The sequence below is a fragment of the Nomia melanderi genome, chromosome 5 (assembly GCF_051020985.1).
Source record: "Nomia melanderi isolate GNS246 chromosome 5, iyNomMela1, whole genome shotgun sequence".
Classification (NCBI taxonomy): domain Eukaryota; kingdom Metazoa; phylum Arthropoda; class Insecta; order Hymenoptera; family Halictidae; genus Nomia; species Nomia melanderi.
This window is the reverse complement of record NC_135003.1, coordinates 8707392-8732065: the sequence shown is the minus strand read 5'-3', so window position 1 is coordinate 8732065 and position 24674 is coordinate 8707392. Positions and strand designations below refer to the sequence as shown.

Sequence of the window (24674 nt, the reverse complement as noted above, 5' to 3'; positions counted from 1 at the left end):
ATGAAATATTCCGAAAAGACATTTGCATTTGCATAATAACCCGCAGTCAGCTAACAATTACATTACAAAGAGGCCAGCAATTAGATTAAATGCCGAGCGTTCAATATCCATTAAACAGATCTTCCTCCGAATGGTTCCCGGTACCGAGAGCCGAGACCGTTTCCGCGAAAATTGCATAATAATTAACCCGAACAAGGTTTTTCGCAAGAGTTACCGTTCCGTTCCTTTGTTCGGGCCAGAAGACCCGGCAACGAAATACTCGGTACGTAAGCGCTTCGAGGGAATGTCCATAATGATGGTAAAGACTCCGTTCCCCCTCCCCCAAATCCCGGCCCCGCGCGCGCTCGTACCTGGCCATCCACCACCATCGCCGACGGAATACCCACGGCCGTAGTATCGTTCGGACATTCCTGTCCAACTGGCCAACGACAATAAAATAAAACATTACTATCTCGGAGTAGCGCCTCCGCGCGGACGTTCTCACCCTCGCGGGAAGATTTGTTCTCAGTAATAAACGCTCGCCGGTGAACGCCGGGCCTTTCGAGGAACGGGCCGCCGCCATATTAGAAAACGGTCTTTACTGCAACGGCGTTTCAGCCTCTCGCGCTAGGAAGTGATCGCGGCGGATAGTAACGGAAACGTTTGTTCGAAAGCCGCGTTACAAAGTGATCGCTCTAAACGATGCCCATAAAATTTCTTCCGTGCGTACGTACCGAACTCCTCGCCATCCTTCCACGAGAAACTTAGTTCGATTTATCTTCTCTCGAATTCGCTGGATGATGCGCAGAACTAATCATTTTTGATGGTAACAATTTTCTCGAAACAATAAATGAAACCTGGCGATAATCAACAGGCCGGACGCGCATCGATCTCGCTGATCCGAGGTCCCCCGTAATTGAAGGCAGCGAACGCGTTAAACCGAACGGGAAGAAGAACCGAAGAAAGGGACCGGGTATAAAAACTGTTGGATCGGGGGAACGGGACGCAAACAAAGGGAGGCGGCCGGGGACGGCAAGGCAGAAGAAGGTGAGCCTGGCCCGGGAGGAATCAGGCTGAACAGATATAATGGTAACTTGGACCGGGTATAATGACCAGCGAGGGACAGCGCTCGAAGACACTGAAAATAATCTAATTATTAGCGAGGACGATTATAGTAATTAGATGCAGTGAGGGGGGAAGAGGAAGACAGAGTGAACAAGGGAGAGAGACAGAGACGGCAGAGTTCTCTCTGACAAAGATGGGTCTCATGTTTGCCGCAGCCCACCTATTACAGGTATACACTGCCTATGAGAGCGCTCAAATGAAAAGGTGTACACTCCTACGGACCTCCTTTTCGAGGAACCGCGTGCCCTCGGGACGCAGCCTTACGCGAGCCGAACAGAAGAGAAACACACCGAGCGAGGGCCACGTTCCCGACATGCAATTATGTGGGAATCCTGACGGCGGAAGAAAGCATCCCCCGATCGCTTGGCTATGCATTGAATGCAACAATCTCGAAATGATCGCTTCTTAAAGGACGCGGCATTTGACCACGTTGGACCCTTTGTGCAGGCGATTTTCTTGTAAGCCCGATATGCTTCAAACTCGCGAGCTTGACTCCTGGGAAAGGGACACCAGAAGCTAAGGGGAGTTTTCGATGGAAGCGAGGTTGACTTCTTTGTCCGCTTTAATTCTTTTATTGTACAGTTGGAGATACTTTCAGTGGGTATCGACAAGCTAATGTATCGATTGTAATAGGTTCGTTAATGTGAATTGGGTATTTGAGGATGAAGAATTTATGACGTTCTTATGTTACGTTTTATTATGCTGTGCTTCGAAGCCGATGCTAGATATCAAATTCGAATTATGTGGGACATGATACCTCTGGACTGAAGGTAGAGAACTGTATTCGTTTAGAAGCAAGGTGTGTGAATCGACGAATCAAAGCAGAAGATCCTAAGATCCTGAACCAAACTGTAACACATACTAAATTATTAATCCATCGTTCCATCTATCTTTTTTCAGGCGAAACACGATCCTCTGTGTTAATAATCGTTAATGCAAAACTAGCAGTCTTCATCATCGCCATAGTCCAACATCGATAGCCCCATATCCTCGTCATTCGCAGTCTTGCTCCATTCAAGGGTAGACACCGGCCGAGCCACGGGGCATTCAGATTTTTCGAACGATCTAACAGAAGCATAATAGACCGGGCGCGGATCAACTCGGCGAGTCCCGGCCGGGCTCACCCTCGCAACTCCTCGGCGCGACGGATTCTTTTCGTCCACTACAAGCATCGGAACGGCGTCGTTATTGTATGGAACGAGGCGTCCTCGTTATCGTCGCTTATCGCTAATAAGATCGCTGGACCGCTCGTTATCGTCGTCGTCGCACTCGCCCTGTCCTCATTTTCGTACGATTGCGATCGTTAATTATCCTTATCGCAGCTGATCGTCCGCCTCTTCCACTTCCTCTTCGCTCTCCCTTCGACCCCTGCCGTTGCTCCGTCGTCGTCCAGCTTCTCGCCGTTGTTGTCGTCGTCGTCGTCGTCGTCGTCATTATCATTCCAGTAATTACCGGTGTATTCCCTCGTTATCATCTTGTTATCGCCGGACCGTCGCGCTTCCGCGGCTGATCGAATTCCGGGGAACCCGCAAGACTGTCGACCGTCCTACGATTTTCAAAGACGCAGCGTCTACCCGCGCGGTCCCGTCGCGGATCGATCCGTTGCGTGTGCTACAGAAACGTTTACGTATGCACGACCAACGGAATTTCGTTCTGTCCGCTGGCGAATTGGGTCAAACGGAGCTACCTTAGTTCCTGGATGGAAATAATTAGCGGATCGATCCCGGCACCCTGATCCTCGGATCCCGACTCGTCCGACGACAACTTTTCCCCGCAGCCGGATACTCCTCCGACGGTGGAATTTTTATTAAATCGCTTTGCTCGTTCGGTCTCTCCTCCTTGGATTGCTCGTTCCCCGTGGTTCATTTTCTTATACGATATTTCCGTTTGATAAATTCCGCGATCGAACGTATATACTCTCGATACGATCGAATAAACGAGCTTTGGTCTTCCGTTTACGACTTGGACTCTCGATGGCCGTTATATTTTGAATTTTGTATTATATTGTTAATAAAAATGTAGTTTATCGCGGTGCTTGTTCTTTTTGTTTCTGGCCCGGATGATAAATTCCTCCTGTACAAACGAGATGGGTCTCGTTTCTTCGATTTCCGAAGCATGCATGGGAATAGTTGCCTTATGAGGGCTCGATTATTCCCAAACGTTTCTTTGAAACGGGAAACGATATACGCCCCGACGTTTAGAGACACGGCTGATCGGCGCGGATTGGACTAATACGCACTCTGACTTCGATTTAAGTATAGCGTTAGCCCGATCACATCGAATCCAAATGAATATCCTACTGTCGGTTGGTGGTGTGTAATTTCAGCGCGCAGACTTGAAATTCAGATGAAACGTAGAAGCTTGCGGCGGGAAAAAAACGTTTTGGGAAGAGAAAACGAGAAAAAGGGACGAAGACTCAATATTTTCGTTCTTTTTTTCCTCACGATTATGAGGGAATATATGGTACCTATGGTTACAGTTGCTCCTTTGTCATCGAACTTCGAATCTGTTTCTCGATGAATTTAAAAGCACGAATTCACTGCTTTTTTTCTCGAAATGGTTTTTTATTTCTCATCTCAGAGAGAACGTTGAGTGTATTACAATAAAAACTGGCGCAAACTTTTGATTTAACGAGCATAGTAATTGAATAATTGATAAAGAAATAAATTATAAATTAGATAAGTTTCTAATTAAGTAATTGATTTTACTACGAAATAATCTGATCGTATGCATTATTTACAATCATCTTAAGAATTTGCAATTATTATTCTCCAGTAATTAGCGACTATTCTTTAGGATACTATAATTTAGTAACGATTATTCGGTATGTCAAGTTTCTATTGTAGGTAAATAAAATATTTATCAAATTTTGAAACGCGAAGAGTTCATTTTCATTAGTTTAGTGTTCGAGATTTTTTTCATGCATAGATTTCAATTTTCTAAACGTTGATTTCTAATGAAACCTAGCAGTACAAGTATGTAAACAGCATCGGAAAGAAATTGCGTGAACAATCTATCGGCGACATAGAAATTTTTGTAATGATGGGACGGGTAGAGGCGCGTGTCTAGAAATAACATTTCATGGGCATTAAATTAGAAGATTGAGCGGCGTCTATCTATGAGGCACATGCGCGTATATCGTCGTAGTACGACGTTAACCAACTGAGGCCACGTAACTACTCAGACTCGTGATACGTAACTCACGTCTAAATATAAAAGCAACGAGTCAGACTCGTTATGACTTTTCGGGAGGCAGTAAACATTAGCGCGTTAAACGTGACGTTTACGCACCGTACAAAATAAATACTTTCCTATTAACCGCGAATTTTTATCGCTTCCTGGTCTATCTGGCGTTAACAGTAAAAATTAATTGCAAACGACAATTACGCAAGGGAATCTCTAAACCGGACAGTTTATTCTTTGAACAGGCCATATGATATTTCCTTTTCTTTTCGTTCTTCAGTAACACGTGTATTCGATTTTGTTTTTATTTATTGAAAAATTAAACGAGTCAATTTCATACACGGTAATATACAAAAAACGAAAACCTCTTTCGGAAACTACCGACGTGGATAATTTACACGACTGTCTTTAAAATCAAGTTCCAAAGGAAAGAGAAATTATTTCAAATATATGGCCGCGCGGAAAAATAAGGTAAATCGAATAGTATCTAATAGAATCGATTTATTTAATGGCTCTACATTAGTAAGATTCAGCCATTTAGTCGTAGCTAATGTAAGCAATTAATATAATTCCCATTTCCTATGTTTTTCTCTTTCCTTCATGTTCTTTCTTTTTGATATTATATGATACTTTATTCCATTAAACTGTAGATATTCACTATTTTTTACACTCAGACCTTATAACAATATAACAATAATTGCAAAAGAAATCCTTCGTTTGGAACATCTGCCCCATGCCCATCAATTCACATTTAATTACTTTTATCCCTCATAAGAGGAAAGTTACACACATTAAGCGCATTAATATTTCCGTCAGGAAAAAAAATTTATTCAATCCCCGAATAACTTGAGGTACTTAATATTTCATCGAGCGGCGATTAATTTAACCGATCCCCTAATTATTTCGACCGAAGTAAAAAGAGAATCAGATGCTTATCGACCGCATCGCAAATTACGCCGCACCTAGGAACACCATCTGCCATTCACCCCGGCTCATACGAATCCGCTCGTCGTGTTGCACACTGGTGCCTTTCGACGAAAAGCTAGCCGAAATTTAATTTTCGAAGTATATAGCAGCTTTTTACTTGCATAGCAGTTCGTTTTATTATATATCAGTGCATCAAACCTGGCTTGAATTTTTTAAACACGCTGACTAGTTATTGATATATAGGCCATCAAAGTAGTCAAAATTTTATGCTTGTTATTCCCCGAAAATTGAAGCATGTTTAATGTGTCGGGAAAAGTTTATCTTAACAACAAATTCATACATAAAATCTTCTACTATTAAAATAGGTGTTATAAACATAAATTTTTTGTAGGAGCAAAGCAAAATATTCATAATATGTTTCAAATCTTAACCGTATTGCAACAAAACGAAAGAAAACACAAGAATATTATTCACCGAATGTTGCACAATGACAAGTCCTCAGATATCAAATAACCGACGCGTCGCTTTGTCGTAGAGACTATCCTTTACGTCGTCTGCCGCGGCAAACGCAGAGCCAACCTTTCGTCCGGCCGAATAATCATCAAGCCGCGTAACGAACGAATCTCGCTATCCGGACTAATTGGAACAGATTGAACAGCAGCCAGATCTTATTATACCGGGTGGGATCAACGCGTGACGTTTCTTCGCGATTAATGGCGGGCACGGTGCAACAATCTGCATAACGACTGCAGCGCCGGAACGTTCGTCAGCCTCTAATCCCTAGAAAACGGGTTTACTCGTCTCCTTCTCTGCGTCGGCCTCCCCCGGCCACCCTTATCCCCTCGCTCTCCATTCCCGTCCTCCTCTTTCCCTAATTAATATCTTGCCCGTCGCGTTGCCCCTCCGCGCTTCTCTTTCTACGACGTCGTCGTTGTTGTCGTCGTCGTCGTCGTCGTCGTCGTCGTCGTCGTCGTCGGTAATGAAATGGGTCCCTTTTGAATTTCCATCGGGAGCGACCGATGCGCGGCGCTGCGCGTCGCAGCGCGGCGGAGGCGCCGACGACGACGCTCGCCTCCGATGAAAGGCCCTGTTGTCCAGATGGCCCGATAAGCGGAACCGGTAATTAATAATTAACGGTTAACAATTAAGAGTGAAATTAGCGCGTAACGCCGCCAGGTTTAATTGGACGTAACACGCAGAGAGGGAAAGAGCGAGCGAGTAAGGGCCGGGCGGGCAGGTGGTGTGCGACGGGACGGTGCGCGACTCCTTTCGATGCGCCACGGTTCTGAATTTAATTTCCTCCCCCGGGCACCACCGGGACTGGCTGATAAATATTACGAGCCGCCGAGAGAGAGGCCAGCGGTCACGGGATTCCCTCGATGCCTTCGTCTAATTAAATCCTGTAAAAATCCCCTTAACACGCGGACGTCGAAGATAGAGGCCCCGTGAATGAGCCAATTTGCTCTCGAGCGATTCGTACATACGCGACTCGGTCGATAAGTGAGCTAACCCCCCTGCCATGCCGCTGAGGAAGACGGTCGGAGCGAAGAAATCTTTTTTATCGCCGATACACGGCTCGTATTTGTATATTATTTTTCTACATAGTCGCTGGCCACTTGCAACCCCTTATCGTAATGAGAAAGTAAGTTACGTGTCACGGAGGCGAAATATACTTGTACGATTTTAAGAAATCTCGCCGGACTCGTCGATACGCTACCGTTTTTTGTGAATCTTTATATGCTCAATTATTTGGTATGGATTGTATAGAAATTATGGGAGTAACGTAGACAGTATTACATGATACGGATTTTATTTATAATATATACCGGTTTCTGTAAGGTTTCCTTGGTACGGGAATTAAATATTTACAACGTTCATTTCCGTTCGTTTTTCAATGATTTGCTATAGTTAATGACTAATAGATGTCCCGGATCATTCTGGTCTTGCACGGATGCTAATTCCATTGATCGACAGATGGATAATATGTACATATTTCAAATGATATAAACGTTATAATGGGGTTAATGTAATCAGGAATGCGAGTAACTGATGCATCTAACTTGAAGCATGTATCGAGGGTGTTGCATTAGTATTATATATTATCTAGTAGTAATTACTTCTTTCAGAATAGATGTCAGGGTGGTAGGGAGGCAATTTACTTATTGACCAACTATCGTGCATTAGCATCAATCGATGTAATAATTGCAATAGGATCGTTCGTTTCTTCGTTCTATCGAACAACGCACACTTAATTGATAAAGATGCTGTGAAAGTAGGTTAATGTGGAGAGCCGTGGTGCAATTGATAATCTTAGATCGCTTATTTTATTTCATATTTCATTAGTAACAAGATACGTTTATTTCAATATTAGTCTAGAATTTAATGGTTACAGTTTTATAGTATATATAATAGCAATCTAATTTACCTAGTGTTACAAAGATGTGATACATTTTAATTTCTTTAATTTTAAATTAAATCAGTTTCACTGAAATCTATAATCGGGTACTCGAAATAATTTCCACGTTCGTGATAAAACGTTAGCGTACCTTAATTCAAGGGACGGCAGAGTAACGGAAGATGGAATGTTCACATCGGAAGTTTTAATGCAACCTTTCCACCGTCCCGCGATATTAAGACGTTTCATTAATCCGTTCACGTTGTTCGTAACCGCGCGTACAGCTTTCGAACACAACGGAGCCGTGCAACTTCTACGCATCCATTTGTATTGAAGCCTACAACTTCGACATCAAAGCGCGTCGCGGAATGAGATTTCGTTCGCTGACTATTACGGCTAATGTCTCTTCCCTTCTTCGGCTTGCTGCAATTGTTAGCTTCGAAATGTAGCGTGTGAACTAATTAATCCATCATCCTTTGTAATCTACAGTAGATGGAATACAGAATGATTTATTTTAAATAATCTTTGCAAACATCCTACAATTCTCGTGAATTCTTCTGCAACAAATAATAAGTAAAATTAATGTCTTACCCTGTAGTCTTGTGTCAGGCGCGTGGCAAAGATTTCCCATTGAATTCCGTGAATATGAGTATTACCAGTTCATATCAGTGAAATATTATTTCACGTTTACCAATACCGGATTTTTACGGAATTCAATATACTCTTACAAAATGGAAGTTTATCTGCAATGAATATGTACAACATAATTCTTTTTCCTTTTGGGAAACCACGAACAATAGAGACACTCTCTCCATTTAATCACGAAGTAAATCATTACGTAAAGGGTTGAACACGAAAACCTCGTAACATCTTATTAAAAGAGAATTTAAGCAGTCATTTGTTGCCAGAACAAACGGTTTCGCGAGGCAAAGGACAGAATGAAGGGAGTCGTTGGACTTTATTATTCTATTCATTTTATGTTTCACTCAGTTATTAATTTACAAAGGTCGCAATATAATGTAAGAGTTAAATAGTTCGCGTTGCGTACGAAATTCCGGTAAAATAAAGAAGTTGAATAGTTACATTTTATGGCACGTTATCCGCGTAGAATTCAATTTAGATTCATCAGACGGTAATTACTTCAATATGCGTATTCAATTAAGTTTCCTCGGGTTCGCCGGCAACGTTACGAAACAACCCCGAGAATAGAAACGAAATCGGGAAGCGTGAGCGGATAATATACGTTTCAACAGAGTGGCCGGAATGTTTTTTGTGTGACCGACGTCGGCGCGACGACATCAAAGGTTTAATTTTCTGGCCGCTAATTCGAATCATCCGGGGCCCGGGAAACACGGATACGTCAGGATCAATGGGGAAGAGATCGTCTTCGGCGTCGTCGCCAGAAACGAAACACGCGACGCTGCGAACAAAGCTCGTTCTTATTACTCGCTTTTATAATGTTTTCCAACACTGAAGCAAATTTCCTTCTCTCGGTAACTTGGTCTTTCCATCGTCTTCTTCTATCGGCAACGCAACATTTGACATAATTGTTTTTCGATAAGCAACCCGCTGTTTTTGTTAGTTCGATGTTCTTCTATAGTAGATTAAATTTCATTGGCTATTCAAGATCGTGTCATCCTATTGGAGACACTTCGAATGTATTACAGGAAATAGAGATTTAATCGTCGCTAATAATTATTCAATTTAATATATGGGAACAGAAAACGTTGATTTCCACGTTTACTTTAAATTTTAAATAATATTGAAGTATCAATGTCTTCTTCGTACACTATGTTCCGAAAGGATTTAAGGAAACAGTGTCAACAAAGGAAATCACTGATGACGCTAAATCATGGGATGATCCTGAAATCCTAAGCTTATCCAGCCAGTGTCTCATTAGTCTAGAGAATAGACCCCTAATTATGTCTCAAATCTCCTGAGCCAACTGTAATAATAACATTATACAAAACGACGACGGAACACAACGATAAACATACAATTATTGAAAGCATACTGAGACCTCTTAAAAACAAACAACGCATCTGAGATGGTCCAGGGTCTTTAATAAAATCGGAAGTTTCCGTGCAGCGATTAAACGAGAAAGCCGAATGCACAATGCTGTTTGATTGGTTATCAAGTACCGGGTGACCGTCAACACCTGATAATACCGTGGACGCGGCTGCGGCCGTGAATAGGCGGGCTAATTGCGTTAAGAGCGGCCGGGAACGAGGTTAAAAGTCGTCGGAGTCCGGCCACCGGTGAAATGCAAATGCGGGATAGAGAAATTTCGTCAACCGGGCCCGGACCGAACAACCGAGGATGGCATTAGAATTCATAAAACGGGCTGACCTGTCCCTTCGTTAAGGGCCGTGAAACCGGCGTGCGACCTGCCCGACACGCCCACCTTAATTAACAATAATCGTCCTTCCTGGTAGCTCAGCGGGTGCCGTTTCGGGCCTATCCTAAAACTTCTGTCTTTTTGTCCCCTGCGCGGGGTAACGAGTACCTTTTCTTCGACGCCGACTTATTTTTCGCCCTCAGGATCCGTCGGAGCCTGCATTTAAGGGTGACCAGGGCAGAACGAGGGGAAGGGGAGAGATCTAACGGTGCAGCATCGTGCCCTGACCGTTTTCGAGGGAAACTGCGCGCTTAGAATAACCTGCCCGCCAGGTAGCTAAGACCTATCCAATTTATCGCGTTACGTGCGCTCGCGCGGTTGCTTTCATCCTGATTAACTGTCGTCCTTTACCATTCGTGCGAGTCGACGTACCGGGCGACTTTATGCAAAGTCGATTCCTTCCTTTTTATTCTGGGGGTGTTATAGACACAGGTGCCGCGGCAACTTTGTTTTCTGCTTTGGGGATGCTTGACTGTTTGGTAATTTTAGAAACATGATATTTTACGTGTTTAAAGGAGCTTGTTTTGAATTAAATTAAGTTTCGATTACAGCATGAATCTCGATGTAACAAAGAGTTTCAGAAATTGCTTACTGAACAGGGACATCAAAAAGTATGAAGAATAAAAGTATAAAGTTAAGCTTCATACGTACGCAGAAAGAAAATAAATTAACAAAGACTTCAATTTCCGCATAAAAGGCTCCCACGGAATATGTGAAAAAAGAAGTCAGCGGAAAGATTGTTCGAGCGTGAATAAAAACCCAAGGGCCGATCTTCCTGTCCCCATACCCGCTCGGTTCGCGAACTTGTTACAGTTCTTCTGTTCAACGTTCGTTCCGCGGCGGCTTCCCCGTTTCCGTGTTCAGTTGTCGAAGGGGGGCGCGTAGATGCTCGATTTAATTGCACGGAACTCGGATAAACAAATAAACCGGTCGCATCGGTTCTCGTAAAATGTTTATTGCGGCAATCACTCCGCTCTGCTCCCCTTTCCCCGGTCACGGTAACAATCGAGTACATCTTTATCGCGCGAGCCGCGAGGGTTGGGAGCGAGGGATCAAGGGAAACAAGCAACGAGATCCTTCTGCAGCCCATGGAACGCAAGATTGCGCGAACCATCCTGTCGCGGATCCGCAGCCGCTTTAATGCTCCCCCCCCCCCCCTGCCCCAGCGTCCGGATTGAATTTAAATATTTTCTTCGGCCGATAAACTCTTTCGCGAATTGCCTCGTCGTAAAAAGGTCCCTACCCCCGGCACCCGAAACGCCTTCGGGGTTCGTTTTGCCACGTACCGCTGTTTCATCGGGACCGGGTAGGGGATTATGAAATCGTTGCGCTCCCGTCTTAAGGACCAATAAAATTGCACCGGAACTCCGACCACCGAGAAATTAATATCAGCCGGCACAATTTCATCGTGGGATCTAATGCAGCGGTCGCCTGTACCGCCAGTTCCGAACTGCACGCCCGAGCTAAATATCGTTGTCTTTAAGATTTTCTTATGAAAGAAGTTTCGAAGGCTGTTTAAACCGTCTCGATCGGATCTCTCGATCCTTTACTTCGATGCCCGGCTTTGTTTCTCCTTTCGCCGTAATTAGCAATCCCGATAACCATTAGCTTTGTCTCGTCGCAACGTGGTTTCGAGCATTTATGCGTGAGGTTATCAACTTTCTTTAGCTTTATTGTTCGAACTTATCCGAAAACATTTTTACTAGTGATCATCATTTCTAAAATATAGTAATCTATCAGCCGTCGTGTTACTATATTTAAACAAACCACAAGATGTTACTCTAAAATCCTAAGAAATTCTATTCAATATTCTAGCTCAGAATTTCTCCCAAACATTTATACATTATAAACACACAAAGTTTTACAAATATATATCACAACTGTGAACGCGTTAACCAATTCGCTGCCTCAATCAGTGAACCATCGAGCCGTACTAAATTCTCATTCGAATAAGCTTCCATATCTCCAAGCCAGTGGCTCTCAATGGACACCTGTTAGCCTAACAGGAAAACGAGCCGCAAACAGCCGAACGACACCACTGACCAGCCAATTTCTCTTGTTACAGATATCAGCAGAGAGCCGGAAGAAGAGAGCCGGTTCTAGGAGAGCCGGGCTCCAATAAGCTTCCACAGTGGTAGGCTAGAAGCTTTTGTTTTTCGTCGTGGGAAGCTGTTGGTGGGCTCGTCGGGCCCACCCTCTCATCGGTCAAGCTGGCGAGCGCTTTAACCGCTGGTATGAACCCCCACCATCCGGGCCACTCTGCAGCCTACCCGCATCATCCCTCGCTCTCGAGCAGTCCCCATCATTCCGGGCCCCATCACGGCTACAGTACCGGCAGCGGTGGCGGCGGTGGCGGTGGCGGCGGCACTACTACCACCCCCGACCTGCCTAGCCCCCACTCGCCGCCCCATGGACCCGGAATCGACCCGGCAACCCCGTACGCTTCCATGCAACCCGGTCAAGGGATGGGCAGCAACGGGCACCATCATGGTGGTGCTGGAATGATGACCGATCATCCGCATCACCCAGGACACCCGCATCCACACTTACCCGGCCATCCTGCTTATCCACCAGTCAATCACAACAACAATTGTACACTTAAGGTAAGATGATGATCCATTTTTGTCCATAGATAATTGTTGTATTTGCAGGGTGAAAATTAGGAAAAATGGGGATTAAAGGTAGGGATTAAAAAGGATTATTTTTAGATAGAATTTTGTCGTAAATAATTGAGTTACTTCTGGGAATCTGAGTTACTGGGTTGATGAGAATAATGAACAACAATTGGGAAAGTTAGTTTGTTTATTAATTGTTAAACAGGTGAAATGAATGTGTTGAATGATAGTTGAATAGTTTGACTAAGACATATTCACAAATAAACAGCGCAAGAAATATCCCCTTACCTCGAGTCCGACGTTCTTCTGTTATCGACTAAGTAATAGCCAACAAGGTTTCTTCATATTTTCTCCAGCATTCATCCGTTTCTATTATGTTCGACGTTTTAATACTCCCCGCGGAGTTGTATCATACGCGTAATTATTGTACTTCTCATAGATCCGTTCTGGAAAGCGGGAACTAAATGGAAGTCGATTTCAGCGCGGAGGCAGTTCTATTAAATTATTTTCTTCGGTAATATCGTAGAAATCTGACGAGTAACACTTAATTCTGCCTTTCTCCGATGCTTAAAGTCGGTCTGGAATTTTAATTGATTTCCATCACGCCGGATAGCAATTCGAAACCGTAAGAACGTTAATCGTCGCGATCATTATAACCCTCATACTTATATAGTGTCCCATTTAGTACTATTCGCCAGTTCTCACCGGTCAGCTGTTACAGGACGGCGTTAACAAAAACAAATTAAATTAAAGTCCCCTCCTAATGACCCGGGTCGACTGCCCCCCCCCCCCCCCCCCCGTCGTTTCACGCCCGCTCCTAACGCGTTCGCGTAGATTCAACACTCGCGCCATGAACGGTTCTCCACGTACGATTAAAATACACTTTCTACCCGGGTCCGTCGCGCGAGGATGGCCACGAGAAAAAGTTTTCAACCGGAAGCACCTGGAACGAGTACGTACCGCATTGTTCGCGTAATAACCACTGTTGGCCGTTTATTACGTAAGCCCACTTCGCTCCGCGATTTCCCGCCAATGTGTCCATAATCTCCGCCAGTGCCATTCCGAATGAACGGAATGATCTAAAAATACCAGTGGAGAGGAAAGAGATAACTGGAATATAATCATCGGTGTTGAAAACGTGTCACATCTTGGTATCACAGTTAATTCGTTGATGTTAATGTGATTCTTTTATTAATAAACATGCCAGTCAAATATATTTATTAACGACAAGATTGTTTCAAAGATATTTTATTTTATCCGAGTAACTGGAAATTTTAATTAAATTATATTGAATTGAATTTTGAAGAAATCTTCCGCGGAAAGCAAAGAATTAAAAATATCGATGTTTACAAATGATCGTCTAATGTTTATTTTTATTTTTGGTTATAGTGTCACTCATTTGTATGTATTAAGTAATGCTTTGCAGTGAGTCGTGTTCTTAGTAGAGCAATGTTCTTAACTAGGTTAGTATACATTATATGGGTTGCAACTTGGCAATAGTGTATAGGGTGAATAAATTCAACCTTCTGGACTTGCCATTCACATTTTGAAAGGGAGGCGGATGGCTACCTCGTTGAGAAATTCTAAATCAGTACTAATGAAATGTCTGTTAGTTGTTATTTCTCGGAAGGAAATATTATTAATTTTAATAATAAGCGAATATTTCATGTTTAATAAATAAAATATTATTGGAGTATTTAAATATTATGTGTTTGTGCATATATAATATAGATAAATTTCTATGTACCATGCGTAATAGTAAAAAAATCAAACCAAATCGTTATTTTTCTTTAATAAAATAAATCGCGTCAGTAACAGGCATTTAAAATTCCGGGCGGAAAAAAAAGAAATCTACCAGTGTAAATCGGCAATGAATATATAACAAAGTTGTTAAGCTTCAAAACACGTTTTCTTAAAAACAGGTTTACCCAACGCTAACCATCCTTCTCCACTCTAGGTCACGTAGACTGATCTTGTTCACCATCCTACAATTCAAATAATTTCTCCCCACTTCCATGGGATTCTCAAACTAAATTCGATTTGTACAATTAATACATTCCTACCCCATCCGAAGTAGTTAAGATTCATTTAACTTCTCTAAACCAGAATTTTATTTAACCCAGTTACAAACATTTTACTGTCGTTTTACGATTCAAACTGAAAATCATGGAAGTAAAACATACGAAGTGCTGTATCAGCTTTAACCATCGTTAAAGCAAGTTTTCAATTTTTCCTATGAATTCCAAAATATTCGAACCAATAAATAATCGTATCGCAGAACGTTCAACTCAAATGCACAATTCGCATTGCAACACGCAGATCCGAAAGGATCAGCGATGAACGAACCCCAACAAAAACAAATCACAATCACCGATACGCGACTTCACCCCAGGACACCGGGGATCACCACAAGAAGACCTCCTTATCCTAACAAACTCCCGATTGATACGGTCCTCGTGATCCGAAAGCGTTCCGCCCTCGAGCACCCTCCCTCTCGAGACGATCCTGATGATCCTGTCAACAAATCAACGTCCGCGACGGCTTTTCACCCTGCGATATCAGCGTAAGGTACAGGTGAGAGTCCGGCGGGATCATCTCCAGGAAACCAGGGGGGAGGGAGGGACGGAAAAAAGGAAAGGCAGAAAGAGAAGGACACAGAGGACACGCAGGGTCGCAGGCTAAAATTCAGAAGGCATTACCCATCTACGTGACCCTCACTTAGCTCGCCATTGACAAACGTAACAATATAGGCATTTACCATGGAGAAATATAATTGAATAGGGGCGGAGGGGACTACGAGGAACCCGTGGGTCCCCCGTTGCCCCTTTCCCTCGAAGACCGTCGCCCCCTCGTCCCCCGTCGCCGACCATCCTGCCCACCTCGTCGCAGCGTTTCACTCCATAATACAGTGACTGTCTCGCTCGTCGGTCCCCTACCACGATCTCGCCGTCCTTGTCAGGCCTGGACGTAGCTATGGATGGGTCCCGTCCCCTTTCAACGTTAGTTAGGTCCTTTCTAGGCTCACCTTTTTATTCCCCCCACCAGGCTGGCCCCGCTTCTCCTGGCTGGCCGGGGTACCTGAACCCGGGGCCTCGCGAGGCATTCAGAGGCCCAAAGCAGCGACGGACCAGTCAGTTCACTGTTGACTTCGGTCGCGACCGGTTCGCTTTTTCCATCCGTCGCGACGCGTGTTCTCTCGCGTCGCTGTCTTCGTGCCTCCTCTCCCCCCCCTTTTTTTATCCCCCCTCCTCTATTTCACTGTCTCGCTTCGATCGTCGCCCCTCCCCCTCGCGCGCCGCAACGCTTATTCACGGCTGGATACGTTCGCGGTTTTTCGGGGACCGTAGTGTGTTCCGGAACCGATCCGATCCCCCAGGGATGATCCACGCGAGACTGTTCGCGGTGTATGGTATACCTGGTCGTTGCCGACGGCAACGTGATCCGCGGCGTGCGACGCTGATTCGGTAAAGGTGCACCGTTCAGTGAAGGATCCGAACGAAGAAACCGATTTTTGAAAATTTTTTTTGCCCTCTCCGGAAATTTTGTGGCTCGATCGAGTGATTTTTTCTATTTTGTTGGTGATCAGTGACCCCCCGATTGCGGGACGAGTGCGCCTGATTCGTTTGCTCGCGAACGAATGAGATCGTTCGACCGGTGAACCGGAGAGGCCGAGCTGTTTGTTCCCTTTTTCGCGGATAGTCTTCGGCGAGGACCATTCGCGCAAGATCATGGAGGTTCACGCGCATCACTACAACACCATCGCGTCGCGGATGAACCAGATGAAGTGCTTCCCTGGGGATAAAATAGTAAGCGGACGAGAACTTTGTTTTTAGACGCGGCTTTCCTCTTCGCGGATCTTTACTCGACGAACGGTGTTGACACCGCTCTCCGGATGCTATTGTTCGGGCTAGTAATTTAGTAAATGGCCTTGAATCCCGCGCCTCGTGGAAATTGTGGTAACTGGTCGCAGGAACGGCGATGCCCGATGCATTGTGTTTTTCAAAACGATGATTGTTCTTCGGCGTTGGTTACTTGATTGCTCGAAACGGTCTTTCTGGAACAATGTTTTTACCGTTTTCAAGAATTGCATTGTTGTTAGTACCACTGGACACTTTGGAGTTTTTGGCTTATATTTTCACTGAAATCGGAAAGTTGTTTCTGTCAGAAATTACTTGCAATTAGTAAATGCAGTTACTCGCGTGTACGTTGAAATGAAAGTCGCGTCGAATATTAACAAATTTAGTCTTGCGATTATTCTGAGAGATTAAAAGCGAGCCACTTTCACTACTCTACTTGCTTCTAGTGCTGAACAAGTTGGGAAACTGTGACACGTTGAAAATTGTTGATTATACATTCGGTACAAGGTAGCGAAGTACGAAGCCAAAATTGATCGATAAGCTAAATTGCGGTGCTCGTGGATGGTGGCAATCACGCCGAATTATTTATAGCTTCTGGTTTCTCCTTCCATATTTTATTGAATATTACGAAGTACGAGATTAACTAATTCCATATAACTTTCCTATTAACTCTAAATCAGAATGGAACTTTTACCCTTTCACAAATTTTGTGTCTGTGCTTGTGGCAACACTACATTAATGAAGATAATAACATAATTTCCTAGAGAATATATTCATATACATAGTACTATAGCAACTCCAAAATTCACTATATTAATTTTAAAATACAACTATATAAATGCCACAGTATAATATTCTTTTCTCAGAAAGAGAGATTAATTTTGTGAGTACTAGTATTAGAGAGTTAAATATAGAGAAAAATTTTATCCATTTATTAACACATTCATTGCACTGAGAGAAAGTTAATCTCTTTTTTCTTCGTGCTAAGACAAGATTACCCCTTATCAACCACTTGGAAATGAAAGATTTTCAGATAGACAGTACCCAATCACAGAATCACAGAAAATTATGAACATTGCACGATGGATTAAACAAAACAGTATCGTGACAGTAAATGTTCAAACAACAAAACCAACATGACAATCCCATCAATCCAATATTTTGTATAATCTTAACAAAAGAAACAAAAAGTCACCTTGATCATAACACCTAACGCAAAACAAATATCAACAAAATGCTCGTGCACACGGAACACCGAAAATCTATTTTAACCCCTTTCGCTACAACAATGAACGGTAATCGTCGCGCACCCGGAAAATTGTAGCGTATTTAGCCATTTCGTAGTTACTAGCCAGAAATTCCGGGCACCGTGTTCGGAATCCAGCTTACGTATATATCCCGGGATCCCGCGTTCCCTATCGGATTCGACTTTAGCCGGGGCAAATTACTTAAACGACTCCGGGTAGTTTCGATTGACTTGATTTGTCTCGATACTCGACTGTTTCCGATTACAACGTTGCATTAATGGTATCAGCGCCGATCGAAGATTTGCGCTGGCACACCGCACCGTTCTGTCCCGCTTGAAATACATATTCATCGGTAGGTCTTATTCAATGGAAGACAATGCGCCGCTCATTTTTTTCTCTGTTCCCTCCTTCCTCTGTCCCCTCTCTTTTCTCTCTCTCTCTCTCTCTCTTCGCTAGCATTCCCGCATCCCTTCCCTTTGCCAGAAGACAATTCTCGTAGACGGAAACCGTAGAGAACTAATTAAATTTTTCCGACTTGGGGAGAGGGGGAAATGATTGCGCAACAAATACCGGGGGCACATTTGTTTAGACCACGCTGATTGCGCGATCGCGAACGAGAACCGGCCACTTGAAACTCGGAAAGGTGAACGCGGTGTGCCGGGGAACGGGGGATGGTAAGAGGGTGAATTCTTGCCCGGATTATATTATTCCGGGAGAATTTTACTGCTGGTTCGAACGACCGTAAAAGTAGGTTTCTTGTTCGAAAATAACTGTATGAAATCTGGGATTTATCTTCGGGGCGTAAAGCGAAACGATTTGCGGCCGGCGAAAGTAAATGCTGGGCGATTTTCGTGAATTTTGAAACAGTCGGGCTGATCGGCAGTTCGGTGTTGCGCTTCCAACTTTTTAATGGGATCGTTCGGAAATTGGATAGCTTTCTCGGGATTCCGTATGAATAGAATTTTGATGAAGCATGCGGACTAGTGGATATTATTTTAAAAACGTGGATGTTATATGACAGTTGAAAATCGTACTATCCGCGTTTCAATATATTGAATATATTCTCAATTGAGTCCTATTATTTTTAGTAGTTTAATCATGCGTTTGTATTACGAGATTGATTATTAACTCACTACTTAATACTCACGCACAGCTTCTAATTTCGATTTAATCTGATAGGAAATAATTAACCAAGGAAAACCTTTTTCAATTAACCTGTAACTGTCATGGTTTCCTATCGTAAATCCTACAATCCAAGCACCGAATGATTTTTCTTGAAGGCAACGAGAGATAATTACATTAGCAGTGATTAAGAAAAGATTGTTGTTATCGTTTCTATTTCTGGATTGCGAATTGTTCATCGAAACGCCACGAACAATCGACGGGTTCTATCGGCGGGGCATAATTACGCGTGTTTCATTCGATTACAGTAACTTCGCCGGTAATTGCACCGTAATTGCGAAAGAAGTGTCGTTAAGTCTAGCAAGGAGAGAGAAAAAAAAACGAGAAGCGAAAAAACGGTTTTTCTTCGATAAAGTGGCAGCGGCGCACGCGTCGCTTTCTGAGGGCAACCGCGGCGGTTCGCGCGTTCACGGGAACCGGCTGCCTTGAACCCTTCCCTGCTCTCGTATCGACTAGCCTCGCGCGATATTTCGCGAGATCGGAGCCGACTGATAAGCCTCTACACGACTGTGAGCAAATTACAACAAAGCCACGGCTTGAAAATTTCCATTGGAACGGCGGGATTCCTCGCGTTCGATTCAAACGTATAACTTCATTGAAATTTCCTAGAAGGAAACCGTATTTTTCACACGTTCATGTTCACGTCTCTATCTCCTTTTTTTTTTATTAATCATTCGAAGAATCAGTAAGATTTATTTCTGATACATGTAGATGTATTGGTTTAATTATTTACATCGATTTCGCTATGAATTCTTAAACGACGAACACACGAATGCACGAGCAAGCAGTACTGCTTAGTTTCACAATTAACATTTCTGTGGCTAATGGTATTTAAGTTGAATGTTTCTGTGGTTCAGTAATTAACTTCGAGCATCGTAAATTAAAAAGACGACAGTAATAGGTAATATAAATAGATATTTCTAATGTCATTGTGGCAGTCACATTCTAGATCATTAATAATTCCAATGTAAGCGAACGATGCAGTTCACACTTATATTTTCACGCTATCTTTATTATAGATAATTCAAGAGTATTCATACATTGAGTATTTGAGCTATAAGTATTTTTTACCATTATTGCAATAAAAACATATCTGTAGTGTTGTTTTCAATTAAATGATAAAAAATCTGAGTATATTTGTTCCCTAGCAGAATTTCGATAGTAGTCGTTCTTTAACGCACTCGCAGGATTTAAAGATTATATAAAAAGTTAATAGGCAGTCTGCGAGAGTTTATGCAAATCTTCCTTTTCAAGCAGTAATTGATGAAAAGAGGGTTTTTTACTTTGATGCTTGCTACCTGAATACATGTACAACTATGTAAACTACATAAAATCTATAGTGAGCTTTGTTAAAATTATTTTCTGGATTTATTTGAATTTCCTGTTAATTCATAATGACCAACATTATCTATTAATGAGTCACATGTATAGTTGACGTTAACATGTATTACTAATGTAATTATCCTGAAAGTCATTTCGAAATTAATACCATAATATTATGTATCTTTTTAAGAAAAGATTACATACCGTGGCTATGTTTTAAAATAGCATTTCTCTTTTATAAATGCACGCATAGATAATCGGACAATGTACTTGTGGAATTCTGTCCCGTTCAAGGACGCATTTTCTTAATATCTCAAAATATACTTTTTATACCCGACGAATTATTGCTTGTACAGTATGGACAAATAGGAATCAAGCTACAGAAGAAGAAGTGCAAAATAATTGTACACGCACGAGATAAAAGACTAGTGTTCACGAAATGATTGATTACGGAGTTAACAGGCTCGAGTGCAATAAGACCAATAACTCAAATGAACGGTTAACGTAAAATAAATATGATCGGTTAGCGTATATAAAAATAACGTAATTTATTATTGGAATTTACAGCACAGCACTTGTCACGTCGTCACAGAAACGCGCGGCTCGCTGCTGCCACAGTGAAAGGCGATTTCTTTTGTCGTCGGTAATGACGGTCGAGTTTCATTTGCGCCACCTGTAATTTTCAGTAATATTTCGCCGGGCTAATTGCCCGATTTTCTAATAAGACTTGATAATGAATGACATTCATCAAATCTCATTACACGGACTTTCTTTGAGCGCGAAATCGCTGGCTCTCGCGGATCCCTTAATCACCATTCCACTGATTTATTAATTTTTCCTCCCGTTACACCTAATTCTTAGAAATCTCCGCCGGCTGTTCTGCAACGATAGAAAACGTGGAGTGCAATACATTTTCAACAATAATTCGTCCATCGAAAGCTGAACTCGAAAGGGTCCAGTCTATTCCAGCGAAACGAGGATTAATTAAGGAACACGCATTATTTTTAAGCACTTCGTTTTTATTGCGGCACTTAGAAACGTATAGAAATTGGATAAAGATCGCGAGCGACGCGCACGCGGTCTATCACGAATTAGTTTTAATTAACGTGTATCTATCGCCGTCATTAATCTCGATTCGTCTACCGTTTCACTTTTTACCTTGCCTACTGAAATCCTCCGTGCCCGAGGCACCCTTGGAGCATTTTGCAATAACGCCTTCGTTAATCATATTGTTATCGTGCACGTGAAGTTTCTTCTAGTTATCTGATGAATTCCTCCTCTCGATGTAATGAGGTAAAAGAGTAATGAGCTCGCTTACGCGGGATTAAAAACGGGCGGTTAAGGCCTGCACGATTGTAACGCGAACTAAGCTCAAAGTTACATTTCGCTCCGATCGATCTTACGTTTATTATTTTTCTACATTGCAACGTAACGCGATTATCTCGATCGCAGAAACGACCGGCCGCGGTTTCAGTTTCAGCGATTATGATTATTTATCCTTGCTATTCCATTTTTAAGATGTCTGGAAATAGTCCGCGGAAAGGTCGCGCTAAAAATATGTTGATAAATTACCATTCGTGTTCTTGTAAATATGTGCTTCGTTCAATCGAGTGTGAATTTCTCGCGCACATATTTGTACGCTCGCCGGTGGTTACCGAAGCACGGTTATCCCCGTGTATTTTTGTTTCGGTGTACTCGTTTAAATCGATCATTATTAACATGCGACGATTACGTTCTAATAACAAGCATGTTAATCGCATCGAAGGAATTTAACTTTAAAATTATTTCGTATCAATTCATACAAAATCGGAGCGCATCGCGACACCTTGGAATAATTTTATTCATTGTCATTAAATGACTGAAAAGAATTTAAGTTGTCATTTATAATCGTTCTTAGTATTCGAAATGAAGTAAAAAAATAACAAAACGTCTATCAATCGTTATGTCGTTTTGTGGGAAAAAAGTGTTACCGTACGAGGAGTTGATTTAACCGTAGTATTATGGATCCGAGCGCAGTGGATTCATCGATTTTCGATTTAATGAAACGATCGACGCGTTGGTACGTACGGGTGGCAACAATGCCGGTGACGTTTATCGGAGAACCGTATATTTTAATAATCAGCCACGTCGCCTGCGATTACTCACGCTTACCGGAGTTTACATAATCGCGACCAAGTGTTCGCCGAGATTACTCACTTGACGGTGTGCGATGATTTATCGTCCGTTAATGACTTTCGATTCCGTATTAATTATAGGAATGCCTCGGTTCCTGTTAATAGAAGCTTCGCCGGTCGCGGGCACCGCAGACCACGCAACCTGTTATTATTTCCAATAATTTCGTTACATAATCGGCGTTGGGACGTGCAATGTTCATGAATGCGACACGTCACACCTTATCCTGTTTCAGCAACAATTTTTTCCAGTACAATCTTGTCTAAACAAAAATTAAATCCATTTTTCTGGAAGGAATTCGGTATAACTTGTTTCATTGGAAACATTCTATTTGGTATTGATGTAATTTATGAATGCAGAAACTAAGAAAAATATGCTGTGCAAGTATATAATAAATTAATTTTTCGTTCGTGTAATTATGTTACTTTATGTACATCATAATGTCGCGTTTTCAATGCGTCTTATTAACTGAAAAGAGAATATACGTTTTATTTGAAATGAAGAGCACGTAGACCGTCCTTTATGTTTCATCGTCAATTTAATTCATTTTCCTTCCTCTTGTTGTTACAATCGTTGTGTGGGGCGGTATGCGTGAATGTAATGGCATTAGAGGGAACGGAATCAGCGTGAAGCTTTGAAAACGAACAATATACACATTGACTCACTGTATGTGACATTCATTTATGATAACCCTGGGAACATTTCGAAGGAAACTCGAAGGGAAAGATTATTTCAAGGTCACTGTGCTTATTATTGCATTTGAATCTACTATGAAGATTGTATGATAAGCATCTAGGAATCGTCAAACACAAAACAAAGTATACGTAACCATCGAAAATATAAATTAAATGATTTATGAAGAAAGATATGTTCCAAATATTTAAGTACAGTATTGTTTCCTTAGATTCCATCTATTTCGTTTCCTAGTTAATCTTGTTTCCAGTTTCATTCAAAGTTGAATGTCCTACTTCTATCCCAGAAAAATGCGCATTGTTCGCAGTTAATTTGAACAGCGTAGTTTCTACTTTGTTTCGTGGACTCTTGGAATACAGGCTCGCAAAGAGCGAAAGTTGAAATTACTCGGTGATTTTATTCTTCCACTATTACGCAAAGCAAACACTATACGCGAAGTATCGCGAAGGTGGTATTCTGGAGTCTTGAAACTGTTAATCACAATAGTCTTTGAGAACTGCCGTTGGAGTATGTGTTAACCGAACTGAATTATTATCACAGTCAAAGTTTGCGTCGTGTAAACACATTTGCTCATCGAAATGTTTATTCAATCGACAACTTCATTTATATAACAATCTGTAGATCAGCTTATTAATGATGAATAATATCAGAAATATCCCATAATAATATTAAATTTACACTGTATTTCCTTTCTGTTACAGCAAGAAGGTGGTCCGAGCGGACCAACGGGTATCCAACAGTGCGCCGGATGTGGTGGCCAAATAGTCGAAAGATGGCTGCTGTTCGCGATGGATCGGTATTGGCACAACGGTTGCCTGAAATGCTCGTATTGCGGCGCAGCACTAGCGGAAATCGGCCACTCGTGCTACACCAGGAGCGGCATGATTCTCTGCAAAAGCGACTACAGAAGGTAGGAACGTGTTAACATTCAGTAGAAAATACGGTTCCCATTTCTGGACGTGTCTTTGAAATCGGTAACAAACAGATTGTCGCGCGACGCGAAATGTTTCTCGAGCAATACAAACAGCTGAATCTTGATTTCAACTTTTTAAACTACTTGACAAATATTTCGCCAGGTAAACCATTGTAAAATTCAAAAAATATTTTCCTTTTTTTTCAAATTTTGTAAATCGTTGGACATTTTTCGCGATCTTTAGGATAATTAATAAGTAAACGGACTGTGAAGTCAAAGTCGAGGTGGAAGGTGATGCGCGCGAGCGCAGTCAAAATTTATTCAGAATTAACGAGTACTTATTAGTGATAAATGATTCAATTAGACACTTCCGGTGCGTTACTGATTATTAAGTCGAGACACGCTGGCACCCGAGTATCGAGTAATCAACATTCCGCGGACACAAAGTAGACGCAATTTAGGAAGCTGTCACTTAACCGTTGATTAAGCGCCGCTGATGAAATATTGTTTGTAATAACTTCTTTGACACTGGCAACCATCAGACCGGTCCGCACGACCCATTTCAGATCTCTCTTGTTTTACGGTTACTGAAGTCGTAAACATGCTGTCCCCAGAAATTATTAAATGTATTCATTTATTCCGGTACGCGTTACAATAAAAAGCTT

General features: G+C 42.3%; 1 protein-coding gene across 3 annotated transcripts in view; it reads left to right on the top strand.

Moving 5' to 3' along the window:
- The window catches only part of LOC116430945 (uncharacterized), a 211816-nt gene that overhangs the window by 108104 nt on the left and 79038 nt on the right, over nt 1-24674 (top strand). For all 3 annotated transcript variants that reach the window (XM_076367637.1, XM_076367635.1, XM_076367636.1), the window contains 2 exons: nt 12073-12610; nt 23798-24006. In XM_076367637.1, coding sequence (XP_076223752.1) covers nt 12242-12610; nt 23798-24006 — 578 coding nt within the window. In that variant the 5' untranslated portion in view covers nt 12073-12241. The remainder of the gene's footprint in view (nt 1-12072; nt 12611-23797; nt 24007-24674) is intronic.